At 42.1% G+C, this 21,117-nt stretch overlaps 1 protein-coding gene and 1 long non-coding RNA gene across 21 annotated transcripts; one reads left to right on the top strand and one right to left on the bottom strand.

Moving 5' to 3' along the window:
- Positions 1 to 2,501: 2,501 nt before the first annotated feature.
- LOC112228494 lies at positions 2,502 to 17,804 on the bottom strand. Of its 18 annotated transcripts, none has more exons than XR_006080366.1 (12): positions 17,422 to 17,804; positions 16,950 to 17,025; positions 16,743 to 16,785; positions 16,144 to 16,197; positions 15,165 to 15,297; positions 14,441 to 14,523; positions 9,397 to 9,515; positions 9,255 to 9,313; positions 8,972 to 9,111; positions 3,592 to 3,722; positions 3,334 to 3,463; positions 2,502 to 2,989 (listed from the first exon to the last, which is right to left on the bottom strand). It is a non-coding gene; the product is annotated as an uncharacterized LOC112228494 (long non-coding RNA). The 18 variants fall into 18 exon arrangements; XR_006080367.1 differs by adding an exon at positions 12,829 to 12,994 and having other exon boundaries at positions 8,972 to 9,313; XR_006080364.1 differs by adding exons at positions 15,987 to 16,005; positions 16,365 to 16,521 and having other exon boundaries at positions 8,972 to 9,515.
- Positions 15,942 to 19,743, top strand: LOC112228493 (phosphatidylinositol glycan anchor biosynthesis, class P). Of its 3 annotated transcripts, none has more exons than XM_042309120.1 (5): positions 15,942 to 16,078; positions 18,107 to 18,194; positions 18,382 to 18,454; positions 18,662 to 18,780; positions 19,291 to 19,743. In XM_042309120.1, exons 2-5 carry the CDS (start codon positions 18,113 to 18,115, stop codon positions 19,401 to 19,403), a joined length of 387 nt encoding a protein of 128 aa, XP_042165054.1. In that variant the 5' UTR covers positions 15,942 to 16,078; positions 18,107 to 18,112; the 3' UTR covers positions 19,404 to 19,743. The 3 variants fall into 3 exon arrangements, with proteins under 3 accessions (XP_042165054.1, XP_024249625.1, XP_024249626.1); XM_024393857.2 differs by lacking the exon at positions 15,942 to 16,078 and adding an exon at positions 17,869 to 18,009; XM_024393858.2 differs by lacking the exon at positions 15,942 to 16,078 and adding an exon at positions 17,900 to 18,019.
- The last annotated feature ends 1,374 nt before the right edge of the window (positions 19,744 to 21,117 follow it).

A 21,117-nucleotide genomic window follows, 5' to 3' on the forward strand; every position in this document is an offset into this window, starting at 1 on the left:
TACTCCCACCCAACCGGCAGGTACAAAAGTAAGGTTGCGGTAGTTTTGTTTTTGGTATATTTAATTTAAACTAATTTACCCTATAAATTAAATTACAGTTGCTAATGGTAGAGGAAATATATAAGTTGTTTGTCATCAAATATGGTGACCCTAGCTCTATCGATCTAGGATAAATTAGGAAAAAAATAATTGTAACCATTCCAGCTAGAAACACCAAACCATCTTTCACATGTTCAGGCTATCCTGTCATTTAAACCAACCAATCAATATTTTAAACTATAACCAGTCAACTACTGCAGACACTACCACTGACTTTCACATGTTCAGGCTATTCTAACTTCAAATTCTTTAAAACTTTTACAACTACAGTACCAGTCAAAAGTTTGGACACACCTACTCATTCAAGGGTTTTTCTTTATTTTTACTATTTTCTACGTTGTAGAATAATAGTGAAGACATCAGAACTATGAAATAACACATATGTAATCATGTTGTAACCAAAAAAAGTGTTAAACAAATCTAAATATATTTTCTATTTGAGATTCTTCCAAGTAGCCACCCTTTGCCTTGATGACAGCTTTACACACTCTTGGCATTCTCTCAACCAGCTTCATGAGGTAGTCACCTGGAATGCATTTCAATTATCAGTTATGCCTTGTTGAAAGTTAATTTGCGGAATTGATTTCCTTCTTAAGGCATTTGAGCCAATCAGTTGTGTTGTGACAAGGCAGGGGTGGTATACAGAAGATAGCACTATTTGGTAAAATACCAAGTCCATATTATGGCAAGAACAGATCAAATAAGCAAATGTAAAGGACAGTCCATCATTACTTTAAGACATGAAGGTCAGTCAATACAGAACCTTTCAAGAACTTTTAAAGTTCTCAAGTGCAGTTGCAAAACCCATCAAGCGCTATGATGAAAATGGCTCTCATGAGGACCGCCACAGGAAAGGAAGACCCAGAGTTACCTCTGCTCCAGAGGATAATCTCATTAGAGTTACCAGCCTCAGAAATTGCAGGCCAAGTAAAGGCTTCACAGAGCTCAAGTAACAGACATCTCAACATCAACTGTTCAGAGGAGACTGTGTGAATCAGGCCTTATTACTGCAATTACTACAAAGAAACCACTATTAAAGGACACCAATAAGAAACTTTCATGGGTCAAGAAAAACTATCAATGGACATTAGACCAGTAAAAATCTGTCCTTTGGTCTGATGAGTCCAAATTTGAAATTCTTGGTTCCAACCACCATGTCTTTGTGAGACGGAGAGTAGTTGAACGGATTATTTCTGCATGTGTGGTTCCCACTGTGAAGCATGGAAGAGAAGGTGTGATGTGTGGGGTGCTTTGCTGGTGACACTGTTAGTGATTTATTTAGAATTCAAGACACACTTAACCAGCATAGCTACCATAGCATTCTGCAGCGATATGCCATCCCATCTGGCTTGCGCTTAGTGGGACCATCATTTGTTTTTCAACAGGACAATGATCCAACACACCTGTTGAAGGAAAAGCAGCCAAAAAGTGCACCGTATTTGTGGGAACTCCTTCAAGACTGTGGGAAAAGCATTCCAGGTGAAGCTGGTTGAGAGCATGCCAAGAGTGTGCAAAGCTCTATAACGTAACAAAATGTGGAATAAGGGTAGGGGTCTGAATACTTTCTGAATGCACTGTATATGCCTCCACAATCCAATGAGGTAACCGCTGCTTAGAGATTGCTTTACCTCGAACTGAATTAGCAAAACAGAAACTGGGAGGGCTTAAAAATAAACAACACTGTTATCTCATGATGCGTAAAGATCTACGTCTGCCCTGCCGACTTTCTCCCATATCTGGCCAACCACCCACTGGTGTAGTCTCCACTCCTGAAGAGGGCACTGCTCCACCCTGGATGTGTGTAACACTACTCATTCCCTAGACTCTGCTGCTACCAGCCAATACTCTTAGCCCCTGGCCGCTCAAGGGTGCCAGAGCTTCTTCCACCACCTTTGAAAAGTGAGAGGAACAAGCCGAATGGGAGTACCAAAAACGTGTCTATCATCTTGGAATGGAATCGCAGGAACTTTCTGTGAAAGTACGCATCCTTTAGGTCGATGGTGATGAACCAATTGCCGGGACGCACGGATCGCAACAGCCGCTGGTTTGTGAGCATCTTGAATTTGCGAACTCTGAGATGTTTGTTCAGGGCACGCATGTCTAGAATGGGGCGTAAAACACCCGTCCCTGTTCAGAACCAGGAAACACCGTCTGTACCAGCCGTACTGGGCTTCCGACAGAGGAACCACTCGTATTGCCCATTTCTGGAGCAGGGAGGATATTTTCTCACTTACTACTGGCGCTGAGGCCAGGGGAACAGTCGACATGATGACACTGCAAAAACTTGGGGGGCGTACAACGAATTGTAGCCTGTACCCCAACGTAATTTTCTTTTTATCCAGGGCAAAATTGGTCATGCGCGCCACTGATTGGAGCAGGCATCGAGTCTCCCGTAACCGCCATCTGAGGGAGCATGACTGGGAGATTTTTTTTTTTTTTTTACCTCCACCACTCTTGAAAACCTTGTCTGAATGTGGAGGGACATGTTTTATTGAACTCACAAAACTCCTGAAACCTGAAAACAATGGGGTTGAAACAATGTATTTCGGTGCAAATGTTTGTTTGAATCCTGGTCCACTCTGGGTTCGGGGGGGCTTCGGCCATCTGTGATGTACCCCGATAGGTCATGGGAGTACTGTTGTCACCACAGATGTTTGGGGCAGCTGACAAGGCAGGACCCAATGCCGTGCCACACCGAGCTAGATGCGCTGTGGCAGGACCATCTCTCACTTCGCCCCTGGAAGCAACGCCGCGCTTGTACCAGGCAGACAGGCATTGCGCCTGGGAACCAGGCTGGTCTGACCTGGTGCCCGGCTCGGTCCCCCGGGCATCTCACTTAGCCGGCGGAGCACTTCCGTGTCGGCCTTCAGGAAGGTGGCCCCCAAAGGACCTTCAAAAGAGAAAAAAGCATTTTTTTTATTTCACCTTTATTTAACCAGGTAGGCTAGTTGAGAACAAGTTCTCATTTACAACTGCGACCTGGCCAAGATAAAGCATAGCAGTGTGAACAGACAGCAACAAAGTTACACATGGAGTAAACAATTAACAAGTCAATAACACTTGTGTGCAAAAGGCATGAGGTAGGCGAATAATTACAATTTTGCAGATTAACACTGGAGTGATAAATGATCAGATGGTCATGTACAGGTAGAGATACTGGTGTGCAAAAGAGCAGAAAAGTAAATAAATAAACAGTATGGGGATGAGGTAGGTAAAATTGGGTGGGCTATTTACCGATAGACTATGTACAGCTGCAGCGATCGGTTAGCTGCTCAGATAGCAGATGTTTGAAGTTGGTGAGGGAGACAAAAGTCTCCAACTTCAGCGATTTTTGCAATTCGTTCCAATCACAGGCAGCAGACAACTGTAACGAAAGGCAGCCAAATGAGGTGTTGGCTTTAGGGATGATCAGTGAGATACACCTGCTGGAGCGCGTGCTACGGATGGGTGTTGCCATCGTGACCAGTGAACTGAGATAAGGCGGAGCTTTACCTAGCATGGACTTGTAGATGACCTGGAGCCAGTGGGTCTGGCGACGAATATGTAGCAAGGGTGTGCCACCCATGGGGCTCTACTGCGGCCAAATCCGTGCCCAGCTCCTCCAGCAACTCTGTCTGGTAGACCTGCAGTATAGTGACAGATGAAAAGGATTGGGCAGCCACCCGTTCTGCACGATAAACCTTTTCCAGCTGAGCAGCCGAAAAGAGACAGTTCCTGTTAGAGAGCGTAGGATTCTCATAACCCACGCCCTTGTTAGCCAACGGAGCTAGGTAGCCAGCTAGCTTGCCATCCACCAGAGGCGGGTGCACCAGCCCTGCCCCCTACATCCCTTCCAGATCCATGAAGGTGGCACACCCATGCTGCATCAGGTTAGCTGAATGCAGGTTGGACCAGGTTGTTGTCAATTCTTCTACAAAATCTGGAAATGGGATGGTGGTGCTTGACTATGGCAGTCACAGGGAGCAGGCACTTTCCACCGAATCTTGATGACTTCAGCCGTGGGGCTGGGCACAGCCACTTCACCTCCAAACACAAAGCCGCCGTGCGGCACAGTTCTATGAACTATGTGTTAGATAGCATGAGGAGGTGGCTGTCCCGGGAACTAAGTCCTCTTCGCCACCTGAGAACCCCCCGGAGCCGTCCAGAGACACCAAGTCATCATCCGAACCTGGGCCCTGTATGTAACCAGCTGTCTCACTATCGCCCTGTTGGGATGCTAGTTCCACCTGTTCCGACCACAGCCCCAAGTCTCTCTCCGGCTTCCTGCACCTCCATCTCAGCCGAGGTATCGGCATCCGGGAAAGGAAAGTCGCTGTTGGTAACTCCAAGTTTCCTCAAGAATACTACACGTCTTTCCATGGAGTTCGCACGCAGTAGGTGGCAATGCGTACACAGACTGGTTCGAACAAGGGCTCCCTGAGCATGTTCCAAGCCGAGACAAACTACACATAAATCGTGAGTATCTTTCAGAGAACCTGGCTTAGCCATCACGTCTCGGTCACTTTCTTAGCCATCTTACTTATTGAGCTAGCAAATTGAAGAATAACAAATTGTTTGAGATTAGGAAACTTATGAGAAAAACTTCAGCACCCAATGTCCAAGGGGTGAACACTCTCTACCACTATGGACAGTTAAGTTGGTGCAATGTAAGACTGCCTCGTTTTCCAATTGTTTGTTTTAGTAGAGTGAATCGTTCTGGTTCACACCGTGGTGAAGAGCGAAATAATAGAAGGAATGTATCCGAGCCTCACGCTTATCACCTGTGGACTTAAACGACCCCTTTTATTGTCATGCCACCTGGAAAAAAAACTAAAACGGTGATTGTAAACCTCTCTGTATCTGCAGCTTAATGTAGCTAATGAGGTGTAATTATAGACAGAGAGGCACAGATTGACACTTCCTTTGTTCCAGTCGGTTGTGTCGTCTTAAGGAAACCACAAAAATAAACTAAAGTGAAGACAATGTTTTCTTAAAAAAACATGTTTTCATCACTGCAGATGTATGCAATGAAATAATATTTTTAGCAAAGATGCTGAAAGGGCTGTCATTTTAATTTTGCTGGAGTAAAAATACTGCGACGTTCTGTAGTTTTTTTACATTTTTTTTGTCCCCTGAATCATTCAAGCTGCAGAAAGGACCTAGACATGCTCTCTGTTGTCTGCAAAATTGATGCGGTGTAGACTGACATTTGTTATAGCCCAATGATTGAGCATTAAACTTTTTTTGTTTTGAATGGGGAAATAAAATCTCTAATAGGCTACATCTTCTTGTATTCACAGGCTTAATTTTTGTCCAATAAGAGTGTTTACCCTTGGAAACCCACATTTGGATCTTTTGAAACGACACTAGCTAGTAGATTAATCTTTTTTATTTTTTTCCAGAATAAGCAAGGCTTTCAAAGGACAGTGGGGAGGCTCTGTACTGAGTCTAATACTAGAATACAGCGAGTACTGATGAGAGGAACTTTACAGCAGGTGACTTGTCAGTCTCATTTCCATCACTGGAAAAGTATCCAGCTTTATTTTAAGCCAGGCTTTCAACAATCAATGTGCCTGTTTCTTCTGACAATATCTTGTAAGGTACAAAGTCTGATTTGTATCCACAAAAGCCTTGTTACAATTGTTGCTATTGTATGGTGTTTGTTGTCAGCACACCCACTTGTGACATGAAGCACTCTGTTGGTCAAAGACCTGAGCAAGACCAATGAATTCATGGTGTGCTGTCGGGTGAGATCAATCATAATAACATGATCTGATGACATTGCATGACTTTAAGTTTCACGTAACTATAATAATAAAAAGGCCTGTAGTTTCTCCTTATTTTCTTCAATATACAATGTGTACAAAACATTAGGAACACTTGCTCTTTCATTTACCTTATTGATGTCACCTGTTAAATCCACTTCAATCAGTATAGATGAAGGGGAGGAGACAGGTTAAAGAATTTTTAAGCCTTGATACATAGATTGTGTATGTGTGCCATTCAGAGGGGGAGGGGGCCATACAAATTACCATGTGCATCTAATTTAATTGGACCTAGTAGTAGACCTGTATTTCAAGTTTTGCAACCTTAGACAGCATGGTTTATACCAGTATACAGTCAAAATTAACAGCTGATCTTTTACATTGAAGTAGGCCTATGTATCAAGTTACGTTTTTGTCACGTCCACAAGTACAGTGAAATGCCTTTTTTTGCTCTTTCGCAACAATGCAGTAATGAATAGGCTATCAGTAGTAGGCTTACTATAATGTCAGGCAGAACAAAAACGAGAAATAAAACTACTGTAATTGCATTATATTTGTAGCCTGCCCTAAAATATTTAAGAATTCGCAGGCAGTTAATCATATTTAGGTTGGGGAAAAAGTCGATTCAAATGTTCTGCTGACAAGTCCACGACAATTAGTCATTGTTTTCTATTTCAGAAACGGACACAGATACATCATAAATTATTGCTAAATATTAAAACATTCTGCCAACACAGTAAATAGACCTGTAGTTTATGTAAAATATGAGAGCATGGGTAGGCTACAGCAGTTTCCCAACCCTGGTCCTCAAGTACCCCCAACAGTACACATTTTTATTGTAACCCTGTACAAGCACACCTGATTCAATTAGTCAATTAAGTAGGTGTTTGCCTATTTAATCTCCCGGACTATACAAATGGCAGGACATATCAACTCAATCTTTTCATACAGCCTGGTTTCACAGACTAGACATACTAAATGTAAATCTGGGACATCAATATTCGTATGATATCTTATGTTTACTTAAAACCTGTTGAGTGTAGGGGGCAGTATTTTGACGTACACAAAAACATACACAAATGAAACTGCCTATTTCTCAGTCCCAGAATCTAGAATATGCATATAATTGTCAGATTGGGATAGAAAACTCTAAAGTTTCCAAAACTGTCAAAATATTGTCTGCGAGTATAACAGAACTGATATTGTTTTTCCTGAAAGCTCTCAGTTCCATTGCCTGCCTTTGCTCCATTTAAAGGGATATCAACCATATTCCTTTTCCTATGGCTTCCACATGTTGTGAACAGTCTTTAGACATAGTTTCAGGCTTTTATTTTGAAAAATGAGCGTGAAAGATCACATCGCGTCATTGGATTGCTGGGTGCCAGCAGCGTTTTGCAAGCGCAACAGCTTGGAGCAGACATTTTCGCTCTCTCTCCTATTGAAGAAGCTACAGTCCGGTTGAAATATTATCGATTATATATTGTAAAAACAACCTGAGGATTGATTATTAAAAAACATTTGACATGTTTCTACGAACTTTACGGATACTATCTATCTAGATAGATAGTGACCGCTCGAGGTATTTTGGATATAAAAATAATCTTTATGGAACAAAAGGAACACTTATTGTGTAACTGGGAGTCTCGTGAGTGCAAATATCCAAAGATCATCAAAGGTAAGCGATTCATTTTATTGCTTTTCTGACTTGTGACCAATCTACTTGGCTGCTTCCTGTTTGTAATGTTTTGTCTGCTGAGAGAGATGTCCTTACATAAACGCTTGGTATGCTTTCGCCGAAAAGCTTTTTTGAAATCTGACACAACAAGCTAAGCTGTGTTTTGCTATATTGCACTTTTGATTTCATGAAAATTTAATATTTTTAGCAATTCAATTTGGCACTCTGCAATTCAGCGGATGTTGACAAAAATGATCCCGCTAACGGCTTGGGTGCATCAAGAAGACATAAAATGTTACTTGAGGCAAAAAACTAAAAGGTCTACCATCCAAAAGGCTGTGTGATCGAATCTCAAGGACAACTTTAGCAACTACTTACTTTTTTTAGCTACTTTGCAACTAAACTCAGCAAAAAAAGACACGTCCCTTTTTCAGGACCCTGTCTTTCAAAGATAATTCTTAAAAATTCTAATAACTTCACAGATCTTCAGTGTAAAGGGTTTAAACACTGTTTCCCATGCTTGTTCAATGAACCATAAACAATTAATGAACAAGCACCTGTGGAACGGTCGTTAAGACACTAACAGCTTACAGACAGTAGGCAATTAAGGTCACAGTTATGAAAACTTTTGACAGTAAAGAGGCCTTTCTACTGACTCTGAAAAACACCAAAAAGAAAGATGCCCAGGGTCCCTGTGAGATGCCTAAGACAGCGCTACAGGGAGACAGGACGGACACCTGATCGCACTCGCAGTGGCAGACCATGTGTAACAACACCTGCACAGGATCGGTACATCCGAACAGCACACCTGCGGGACAGGTACAGGATGGCAACAACAACTGCCCGAGTAACACCAGGAATGCACAATCCCTCCATCAGTGCTCAGACTGTCCGCAATAGGCTGAGAAAGGCTGGACTGAGAGGGCTTGTAGGCCTGTTGTAAGGCAGGTCCTCACCAGACATCACCGGCAACAACGTCGCCTATGGGCACAAACCCACTGGACCAGACAGGACTGGCAAAAAGTGCTCTTCACTGACGAGTCATGGTTTTGTCTCACCAGGGGTAATGGTCGGATTGGCGTTTATCGTTGAAGGAATGAGCGTTACACCGAGGCCTGTATTCTGGAGCAGGATCGATTTGGAGGTGGAGGGTCAGTCTGTCACATTCTGACCTTAGTTCTTTTATTATGTCTTTGTTTTAGTATGGTCAGGGCGTGAGTTGGGTGGGTTGTCTATGTTCCGTTTTCTATGTTGTGTTTGGCCTGGTATGGTTCTTAATCAGAGGCAGGTGTCGTTAGTTGTCTCTGATTGAGAATCATACTTAGGTAGCCTTTTCCCACTTGTGTTTCGTGGGTGTTTATTTTCTGTTCTGTGTTTTATTTCACCGTTCAGGACTGTTCGTTTGTCGTTTTATTGTTCACAATTTGTATTAAAAATCACAATGAACACTTACCACTCTGCGCTTTGGTCCAATCCTTGCGACTCCTCGTTAGAAGAAGAGGACGAGAGTTACAGAAACCCCCACCACAACCGGACCAAGCAGCGTGGTACCCAGGAGCAGCGGGTTTAAGACTCCTGGACTTGGGAGGAGATCTTGGATGGCAAGGGACCCCGGGTACAGCCGGGAGAATTTGGTGAGATATATATATATATATATATATTTTTTTTTTACATGTAATCTATTTTAGAATAAGGCTGTAATGTAACAAAATGTGGAAAAAGTCAACTAAGAATACCAATCCTGTAGACGGCAATTAGGGGAGGTTCTGATTGATCCAAGCTCTACATCAAACTTCTAGATAGAGAGAGAGAGATATAAAAACAGGACAATCACATGTGACTGCATTTGGCCTTTAAAACAAAAAAAATAGCACTTACTGATATTTGATGGCTTTTGAGTAATACTTGACTGCTGCATCATACTTCTTTTTCTGAAACTGATCACTTCCTTTAGCCTTCATCTCTTCACTTTTCCAAGGAAATAAGGGGAAAAGTACCTTAAAATAAATTGAAATAGAAAACATATCCTTCTGTTCACCTGATTTAGAATTCCTCACAATCAAATGTAGACCGCATTATCTACCAAGAGAATTCTCTTCGATTATAATCACAGCCGTATATATCCCCCCCCAAGCAGACACATCGATGGCTCTGAACGAACTTTATTTAACTCTCTGCAAACTGGAAACGATTTATCCGGAGGCTGCATTCATTGTAGCTGGGGATTTTAACAAGGCTAATCTGAAAACAAGACTCCCTAAATTTTATCAGCATATCGATTGCGCAACCAGGGGTGGAAAGACCCTGGATCATTGTTACTCTAACTTCCGCGACGCATATAAGGCCCTGCCCCGCCCCCTTTCGGAAAAGCTGACCACGACTCCATTTTGTTGATCCCTGCCTACAGACAGAAACTAAAACAAGAAGCTCCCACGCTGAGGTCTGTCCAACGCTGGTCTGACCAAGCTGACTCCACACTCAAGACTGCTTCCATCACGTGGACTGGGAGATGTTTCGTATTGCGTCAGACAACAACATTGACGAATACGCTGATTCGGTGTGCGAGTTCATTAGAACGTGCGTTGAAGATGTCGTTCCCATAGCAACGATTAAAACATTCCCTAACCAGAAACCGTGGATTGATGGCAGCATTCGTGTGAAACTGAAGGCACGAACCACTGCTTTTAATCAGGGCAAGGTGTCTGGTAACATGACTGAATACAAACAGTGCAGCTATTCCCTCCGCAAGGCTATCAAACAAGCTAAGCGCCAGTACAGAGACAAAGTAGAATCTCAATTCAACGGCTCAGACACAAGAGGCATGTGGCAGGGTCTACAGTCAATCACGGACTACAGGAAGAAACCCAGCCCAGTCACGGACCAGGATGTCTTGCTCCCAGGCTGACTAAATAACTTTTTTGCCCGCTTTGAGGACAATACAGTGCCACTGACACGGCCTGCAACGAAAACATGCGGTCTCTCCTTCACTGCAGCCGAAGTGAGTAAGACAATTAGACGTGTTAACCCTCGCAAGGCTGCAGGCCCAGCTTGCATCCCCAGCCGCGCCCTCAGAGCATGCGCAGACCAGCTGGCCGGTGTGTTTACGGACATATTCAATCAATCCCTATACCAGTCTGCTGTTCCCCATGCTTCAAGAGGGCCACCATTGTTCCTGGCTAAGGTAACTGAGCTAAACGACTACCGCCCGTAGCACTCACATCCGTCATCATGAAGTGCTTTGAGAGACTAGTCAAGGACCATATCACCTCCACCCTACCTGACACCCTTGACCCACTCCAATTTGCTTACCGCCCAAATAGGTCCACAGACGATGCAATCTCAACCACACTGCACACTGCCCTAACCCATCTGGACAAGAGGAATACCTATGTGAGAATGCTGTTCATCGACTACAGCTCGGCATTCAACACCATAGTACCCTCCAAGCTCGTCATCAAGCTCGAGACCCTGGGTCTCGACCCCGCCCTGTGCAACTGGGTACTGGACTTCCTGACGGGCCGCCCCCAGGTGGTGAGGGTAGGCAACAACATCTCCTCCCCGCTGATCCTCAACACTGGGGCCCCACAAGGGTGCGTTCTGAGCCCTCTCCTGTACTCCCTGTTCACCCACGACTGCGTGGCCATGCACGCCTCCAACTCAATCATCAAGTTTGCGGACGACACAACAGTGGTAGGCTTGATTACCAATAACGACGAGACGGCCTACAGGGAGGAGGTGAGGGCCCTCGGAGTGTGGTGTCAGGAAAATAACCTCACACTCAACGTCAACAAAACTAAGGAGATGATTGTGGACTTCAGGAAACAGCAGAGGGAACACCCCCCCCATCCACATCGATGGAACAGTAGTGGAGAGGGTAGCAAGTTAAGTTCCTCTGCATACACATCACAGACAAACTGAATTGGTCCACTCACACAGACAGCATCGTGAGGAAGGCGCAGCAGCGCCTCTTCAACCTCAGGAGGCTGAAGAAATTTGGCTTGTCACCAAAAGCACTCACAAACTTCTACAGATGCACAATCGAGAGCATCCTGGCGGGCTGTATCACCGCCTGGTATGGCAACTGCACTGCCCTCAACCGTAAGGCTCTCCAGAGGGTAGTGAGGTCTGCACAACGCATCACCGGGGGCAAACTACCTGCCCTCCAGGACACCTACACCACCCGATGCTACAGGAAGGCCATAAAGATCATCAAGGACATCAACCACCCGAGCCACTGCCTGTTCACCCCACTGTCATCCAGAAGGCGAGGTCAGTACAGGTGCATCAAAGCTGGGACCGAGAGACTGAAAAACAGCTTCTATCTCAAGGCCATCAGACTGTTAAACAGCCACCACTAACATTGAGTGGCTACTGCCAACACACTGTCAATGACACTGACTCTACTCCAGCCACTTTAATCATGGGAATTGATGGGAAATGATGTAAATATATCACTAGCCACTTTAAACAATGCTACCTTATATAATGTTACTTACCCTACATTATTCATCTCATATGCATACGTAGATACTGTACTCTATATCATCGACTGCATCCTTATGTAATACATGTATCACTAGCCACTTTAACTACGCCACTTGGTTTACATACTCATCTCATATGTATATACTGTACTCGATATCATCTACTGTATCTTGCCTATGCTGCTCTGTACCATCACTCATTCATATATCCTTATGTACATATTCTTTATCCCCTTACACTGTGTATGAGACAGTTTTTTTGGAATTGTTAGTTAGATTACTTGTTCGTTATTACTGCATTGTCGGAACTAGAAGCACAAGCATTTCGCTACACTCGCATTAACATCTGCTAACCATGTGTATGTGACAAATAAAATTTGATTTGATATGTCAACACATAAATGTAATGTAAATCCAGAGGAGGGTTTATGTAAATCAGAGGCATCAAACTAATTTTTCCCCGGGGGCCGCAGTCGGTCTTCAGCGCAGTCTGGAGGGAGGGCCGTACTGAAAATTGTTAACATTTTCTCACCCATCAATTTCGGAATTTGATACCCCCTGACTGAATGATAACGCAAAACAGATATCCCCCTAAATGGAGATGGCCATAAACAATACTTAGTAATGCTGCATAGTTCTGGAAAGGACTGGACCTCACCTTTCTGGCGAAAATAGTTACACAATTGCTGAGGTTTACTCACTTGAGGACAAACTCAAGTACATAGTAAAAATATTATGAAAATACCGAAAAAAAGTAATCTATTCAAAAGTGGAATATGACAAATGCTTTCTAAATATAGCAACAACCAAATGATAAACGACTTACTACAGATTGGTTACTTCAGCTTAGTGCACAAATACATTTAGTCCCCAGCTGAGAACATCACAGCGATGAAACCACAACTGTTGGGAGTTGCTAGACTGTCCCCTTTCATATGCAGTCTCCCAGGCTGGGCTCCGCCGCTCAGAGGGAGAGCAAATCGATTCTTTGCCTGGATAGGTCAGAAAATGTGACATCACTCCCTACGCAAACGTTGGGTGGGAAACCTGACACTTCAAGGTCAGCTCCGCCAACAGAGTGGCAGCGAAGAGCGGACAGATGGGGATTTCTGGCACTATAAGGCACTGGACCCTATAACATTCACGGAGCGCTTTGTACACCAAAATGTCAGTCTGAACCAGTCCAGAACTGCTCAAAGTTCACTATATTGGAGACTTAACATCAAAGAGGCTAGCTTTCATTTAGCTAATTATTAGCAAGCTGGACACAGTCAAACGAAAACATAAATTATGAATGAGTGCCTACAGAAAAAGTCTACACCCCTTGACTTTTTACAGCCTTAAAATTACATCTAAAAAGGGATGACATTAGATTATTTTCCCATAGACCTAAACACCCACATTTAAAATAACTTTTTTTTTTAACTTTCTTTCACTTTACTTTTTAAATTTTTTTATCTGAAATACCATAATTGGATAAGTCTCCATCCTCCTTTTTACCTGGTCTTTGCTCTTTTCATATTTATTTTCATCCTAACAATCACCACAGTCCCTGCCGGTGACAAGCATACCCATAACATGACGCTGCCACCACAATACTTGAAAATACAAACAGATCAACTACACTGTACTCACTCCATATTACTGGCCTTGATGACAAAGTAAAAAGAAGCAGTGTTAAAAAAAAATAATCCACTAAAACATTCTGTTCGCAACAAGGCTCTTAATACTGCAAGACAAAACAGCAAATAAATGGACTATTTGGCCTAAATTAAAAACTACAGGGTTGGATCAGATCCAATCCAACACAACAGTGGAACTCTACTTTCATGTACTGTGGCAGCAACATCATGTTATGGGCAGGGACTGGAGAGTTTCAGGATCAAAATAAATATGAAAGAAGCAAAGCCCAGATAAAATTATGCAGAAAAACCCACCTCAGTATTCTGAAAATCTAACCCTGGGATATAGTTTTATTTTTCAGCGAGACAATTAGGAAAACATTTTATAAAACTTTTTCACTTTGAAAATGTGGAGTAGGTTATGTAGATCTGTAGGAAAAACATACAATTAAATCTAAAAAGGGACTAAATTAAGGCAGCAAAATGTGAAAATGTATAGATTTTCTATAGGCACTGTAGATCCAACACATGTACATAGTTTTGATTGGTTTTAGTCATTTTAAAGTACATTGAGTTTTTTTCTCTAAAAAATGTATAAAAAATGTTTAAAAGTCACCCGTGGGCCAGATTGGACCCCCCCTCACAGGCTAATCTACTGGTGTAAATCATAAAGATCAACTTAGTCCATTAGAAAAAGACAGTATATCTTCTAAAACAGATTACCACAATTGTGACCATCTTTATATCTTTAGATAAAATTAGGCGAGGGCATTGGGCCCTTCAAGGATGACAATATCAAATATATAGGCTTCTTACCTCAAACCACTGGCACGGGCCCTGTGCAACCTCTCACATACATTTTTTTCTACTGACTCCCATGGCCTGTGTATAGTGAGCATCTGATGAGAGAAGAGGTTAATGATGTTCATATTGGAACACATTCACTGCTAACCAAGTTTCCAGAGTAGGATAAACCATGTGACATTTTATTGCCAAGTAACCTTTCAGCCTCTAACCTACCTACCATGTTGTACCTTTCAACCCTCTATGCTAACTACCACTAAACCCTGCCTGGGCATCAATGGGTTAATAATGTATTAAAGACGGCTATAAAAACACATTTAGTCCTGAGATGCTGACTCGTTGCAACCTCGACAACTACTGTGATTATTATTATTTGACCATGCTGGTCATGTATGAACATTTGAACATCTTGGCCATGTACTGTTATAATCTCCACCGGGCACAGCCAGAAAAGGACTGGCTACCCCTCATAATCTGGTTCCTCTCTAGGTTTCTTCCTAGGTTTTGGCCTTTCTAGGGAGTTTTTCCTAGCCACCGTGCTTCTACACCTGCATTGCTTGCTGTTTGGGGTTTTAGGCTGGGTTTCTGTACAGCACTTTGGAGATATCAGCTGATGTAAGAAGGGCTATATAAATCAATTTGATTTGATTGGTCTGAGGCTCAAACAGTCACAGTACATCATCAGATCACCATATGAACAGCAATGGAGGACACTGTCTAACTCAGTGGTTCTTACACTCAGCGAAGATGAGTTGAAGAGCAGCAAAGCAGTTCCCTCTGGGGCCCAGCTCCTGAACCTGCTGCTTGATGCGGGGCTCTCCTGTCTGCTCCAGCCAGCATATCGTGTCATCCAGGACCTCGAGCACATGCTGACCAGAAAGTTATCAATCAACAAAACACTGATTTAGTCCTTACCATCGTCATAAGACAATTAGGGCTGGGCGATATATTGTATTCTAAGGTATACCGGTATGGATCCACATACCGGTATGAAATTCTACAATACCCACTATAAAAGGTATTTTGATAGTGTTAAATAAGAATACTTTGATTTTGTTTTGACCAAACTGACAGAGTGAAGAAAGCCCATTAAAACCACTTACTATTAATTTGATGCCATGTTAAGGTCATGTGCTACATACTAAGCCTATTTTTAACTTTTACTATTAAGAAATGTAAAATATCACTATTTTTCAGAATGATGGCATTATTATATTTTGGCCATATCGCCCAGCGCTAGGGACAACACACCAAATGGCAATGGGTGATAATGGGAAATTCATGCACATCAAGTTGCTAGATATTCCATGTGACAAATCAGGTTGACGAATGACTCCAATGAAAGCAGCGATTCAAATTTACCACCACCAAACAGGACATTCTGGTTTCCTTTTCTCCTGGGTATATACCAGGTCAGCAGGGTATAAATAGATTCCTGAGGAGTTCTTAACCAATGAAGATGGGCACCCTACCCTTTGGCTTCCACAAACACTAAGGAGCATTGTGCCCCATTTCCCAGGCATGAAGAGAACATTATTGTATTCTTATGAATAATTACCTTGCTGCGTGGATACTTCCTTAATAGAAAATAGAGGGGCAAGAAACCATGTTGCTCTAAAAAATGGAGTAAGATATGAGCAAGTGGAAGCAGTGAGTATGCATCATATTTGCTTTTTTGCGGGGGGGCAAAGGCATGCATACCAAGTTTAACTTACCAAGTTAAATGTATTGCTTATCCAGATCATATGCCTTGTCTGATCTTCTAATAACTGTAAGAGAAAACAAATGACAGCATGAGTGTGCAGTCTCTTCAGACTCAAGTCATTGCTGACACTTGAGAAGGAAAGGTGAAATGAGAACTTGAGTCTTAACACACTGTACTAAGGAATAAAGGATGTGTGGCAGGGAGTTAAATTACTCTCAAACTAATTCTTACTTTGAATCTAGGAAGCCCACTTGCACAGCCCAGCATGTGGTGTTGTGATTCTCTCGACAAAACAGAATGTGATACCAAAAGGCAGATACATGCATCAACTGTGCCGCTTTCTTTTTCAAACTGACAGGGATTTTATTCCATCGCTCATATTTATCATCTGCACCAAAACCAGAATTTGAGTTATACAGATGAACATAGCCGCCCCCCACCCCCACTTGATCCTCAATCGCCACCCCCACTCTGAATGGATATATTTGTAGTCTCCAACAGTGGAGGATCTGGGTCACACCTGTCCAGACCCAATTCCCAACCACCACACACTGAGTGTCAGTACTATGAGCAATTAACTAGCTAGTGTTAGTACTAGCTACTTCTTACCTGGAGGTTGCAGGGCTACAAAGGGGCTGTTTTTGACATAGATCTTGAGGAAGAAAAGTTTGGTTAATAATGTCATGTCTAATGACCTATTGCAAACGTTACATGATAACACTAGTAGAGTCCATTTTCAAAATGTATACTATAAGTATTCCCTTCGGTCTTACATTCATATTTAATGACACGTCAACAATCATCATTTTTACTTACAAATTTTGCCCCGTGTCTGATATCATCGTAGTCCACAAACTCTGGACCTGAGTATGAATCTGACATTTTGGTAAGTCTGAAACAAGAATCATGTCATCATGGAGTCATGACAATACACAGTAGCTAACTAACATTGCATGAGTTAACGTTCGCTAGTTAGTTATATCGACATGCCAACTAGCCAAGTTAGCTAGCTATTACTCAGTGAACATGTAACGTTACCAAGATAACGTACCACAGGTTAATTGACTGCTAAAACGAGCTAACTAACGTTAGCTAAAAGTGAGAGTTCCGCCTCTAAATAACTTGTCTAGCTAAGTGCTAACATTACAACAAACTGGGTTAGTTAGCTAACTAACTAACTATAACGTTAGCTTGATGATAGACAGGAAAGTTATACATCCATCCAACTAGTGAGCCATTGTCTAACTACATGGGGGGGCATCTGATTGCCCGGAGCATCGAACCTCACCTTCTCGCTTACTAGCAACTACGCAACGTTCTTTCCTCGCTTTGCCGCGAGACAATATTCAGCTACTTTATCTCGACACCACGACCATTGAGTACACTAGCTACAAAAAAAATAAGTGCCAGTGCACACAACTTGCTTTTCTTGTTCACTTCTTGAAATTATTTGTAAATCTGTTTTATGGTTTGCAACATGTTCATTAAGGAGGCGTTCCTTGCATTTCTAATATGTTGCTAGTTTCCTAACCACATCACATACATACATAAATAAGCACAGTCATAAATCCCGCCTATTTCTACAATGTGTCTTCTTAAAATGTTATTTTAAACCTAACCTTAACCACACAGATAACCTTATGCCTAACCTTAAATTAAAACCACATTTTTATTTTAATGAATTTTTACGGTTAAGCTAGTGGAACCATTCCTCCTAGTTTACGTTCACATGACAAAGTCACATGACAAAGTTACCAACATCCACTTCCGGAATGTAGAGAAACAAAATAATGAAGATGGTTAGAAGATTCCCTTCCTAGCCCTACGAAAAAGCGCATCGTCTCTGTATCTTCGAACGAAGCATGCTGATGTTGTGGTGAATATATGTAATCATACACTAGCCTGTTACAACCAATCAATTCAGCTGTGTTATATTTAACTCTATCTAATCTCTCTTTTCTATGTGGATTCAGATTGTCATGGTGGAAAATTCTCCCTCCCCCCTGCCAGAAAGAGCCATCTACGGCTTTGTTCTGTTCCTTGGCTCACAATTTGGCTTCTGTAAGTCCCAGTCATATGTCCTTTTATGTTTAGTCTGTTTAAGGCAATTACTGTTGAAGTTGAGGATTCAATGCCATATTATTATCTGTAGGCTATGTGAAAATGCCAAATGTGCTCTCAGATGTAGTGTCAATCAGAATTGTTTTATGTACTTTATGTTTTTGACCCTTTTCTGCTCCTTCTGCAGGTTTGTATTTGGTGTGGGCCTATGTACCAGATGAATGGCTTCATTCAATAGGGCTTACTTACTGGCCTCAAAAGTAAGTCAATTGAAATGAGACCACTGAACATGTTTATGATTTACTTAACAATCCATATAGACAAATAATACATTATATCAGGTAGAGCTACATTACTGAATGTATTGACAATCTGCTAGTCTTTTTCCTTGATACCTGTATTTTGTATATTACCCATGATGGTCCTGAGTGAGTTTATTTTTTATATCCCGTCTGCTGTCTCTCTAGGTATTGGGCTGTTGCTGTGCCAATCTATCTGCTGGCTGCAGTAGTAGTCTGTATAGTCATGTTGTTTGGGGTGAACATGATTAACACTGCTCCACTCAGCTCAGTGGACAACATAACAGGTAAACATCAGGCAGCTGGAGACTGACTGTATGGACACAATGTCTATACAGTCAGTTGGAATTACTGTATGTCTGATCTGAAAGTATAATTTGTGATAATCTGCATTGTAAGATTTCAGTATACCAGACCCGTGTGAGTGCCGGAAATGTTTTCCCTTGATTTTCATGGTAACTTAATTCAGTGATCAGGTTCATCTGGTTCTCCAGATGTCTGGAAAGTTCTACAATCATTCTATTGTTGTGAATTCATATCTTTGTCCTGGTTTTAAACCAAGAAGTCCCATTTGACATGAAAATAAAAACATTTTGTTGTGAGTCATGGCCGAGAAAGGAAACTGAACTCCAAAATTGTATATCACAAGACAATTAGACTAACAGATGACAGTATTTACTACCTAGAAGTTTTTAGCGCTAAAGGATTTTGTACCATGGATTTGTTTTCTAATATATGCCTCTCTTAGTCTAGTAACCTTCACTGTAACCTATAGCCTACCTTATTGTGTTGAACAGATGTCTATGCCAGGGGTCAGCGGATAGATGATTGCCAGAAGAGGGCCATACCCAGATTAAAGGATGTTTCCATCAGTGAAGTGAACAGAATTTTTTATTTATCACCACAATGACAACCAGATTCATCGCAAAGTGAATACGGGACCAGAAAGTATGGCATTACCTCAGTGAGGATGCTGACTAAGAAAATTAACAAATAGATGATTGATGCAGTGTTTTATATGCACTGCAGAGATAATTGCTTGATGGAAAAGTGTTTTCTCATATGATCTTTATTTAGTATTTGTCAAGAGCTACAGTTTTTTTTCCCCTATTGTAAATGTCTTTCAAATTATTTCCTTTTTTTTTATTGGAATTTTCATTTTGTGGTATAAATGATTTGGGCCTGGATTCACAAGTCGTCTGAAAAATAAATCTCAGAAGCTCCTCAAGAAGAGCATTCCGTAGAAAGTTCTTGGATGCAATTTTGTAACATTTATCACAAACTTCACACACATTTTCATGTTAATATGTTCATTATCTTCTCGTTTTACAACCATGTGAACTGATCTTAATTATTGTATTTGTGCTTTTTGGTTTAACTTATATAGGACTCCAGGCTGTGGATATGCTGTTGATCAATGGTATTAATCTTAAAACATACCTGCATGATATAAGGTATTGCTCGCCTGAGGTAGAGTACCTCATGGTAAACTGTAGACCACACTTCCTACCAAGATTTTTCATCTATATTATTCATAGCCGTCTATTTACCACCACAAACCGATGCTGGGTCTAGGACCGCACTCAACGAGCTGTATAAGTCCATAAGCAAACAAGAAAATTCTAATCTAGAAGCGGTGCTCCTAGTGCCCAGGGACTTTAATGCATGCAAACTTAAATACGTTGTACCTAATTTGTACAAGCATGTCACGTGCAACCAGAGGGAAAAAAACTCTAGACCACCTTAACTCCACACACAAAGACGTATACAAAGCTTGCCCTCCTTTTGGCAAATCTGACCATAATCCTATCCTCCTGATTCCTGCTTATAAGCAAAAAAGCAGGAAGTACCAGTGACTCACTCAATTCGGAAGTGGTCAGATGATGTGGATGCTACGCTACAGGACTGTTTTGCTAGCACAGACTGGAATATGTTCGGGGGTTCATCCAAAGGTATTGAGGAGTATACCACCTCAGTCACCGGCATAATCGATAAATGCATTGAAGACATCGTCTCCACAGTACCCATACGTACATATCACAACCAGAAGCCCGTCTGGTACAGGTAACATCCGCACCGAGCTAAAGACTAGAGCTGCTGCTTTCAAGGAGTTGGACACTAATCCGGACGCTTATACCCTCAGACGAACCATCAAACAAGCAAAGCGTCAACACAGGACTAAGATTGAATTGTACTACACCGGTTCTGACGCTCGTCGGGTGTGACGGGGCTTGAAAACTATTACATACTACAAAGAGAAACCCTTCCGCGAGCTGCCCAGTGTCGCAAGCCTATCAGACTAGTTAAATGCCTTTTATGCTCGCTTTGAGGCAAGCAAAACTGAAGCATGCATGAGAGCACTAGCTGTTCCAGACGACTGTGATCACGCTCTCCGTAGCCGATGTGAACAAAACATTTTAAATAGGTCAACATTCACAAGGCCAGAAGGATTACAGGGATGTGTACTCAGAATATGCAAAGACCAACTGGCAGGTGTCTTCACTGACATTTTCAACCTCTCCCTGACCAAGTCTGTAATTCTGTAATACCTACATGTTTCAAGCAGACCACCATAGTCCCTGTGCCCAAGGAAGTGAAGATAACCTGCCTAAATGACTACCACC

This window comes from Oncorhynchus tshawytscha, linkage group LG30 (genome assembly GCF_018296145.1).
Source record: "Oncorhynchus tshawytscha isolate Ot180627B linkage group LG30, Otsh_v2.0, whole genome shotgun sequence".
Classification (NCBI taxonomy): domain Eukaryota; kingdom Metazoa; phylum Chordata; class Actinopteri; order Salmoniformes; family Salmonidae; genus Oncorhynchus; species Oncorhynchus tshawytscha.

Coding starts and splice junctions, on each gene's coding strand:
- LOC112228493 (XM_042309120.1), top strand. CDS start 18,113: ATGGTGGAAAATTCTCCCTCCCCCCTGCCAGAAAGAGCCATCTACGGC. Junction 18,195..18,381: donor TGGCTCACAATTTGGCTTCT/GTAAGTCCCAGT, acceptor CTCCTTCTGCAG/GTTTGTATTTGGTGTGGGCC. Junction 18,781..19,290: donor CTCAGTGGACAACATAACAG/GTAAACATCAGG, acceptor TGTGTTGAACAG/ATGTCTATGCCAGGGGTCAG.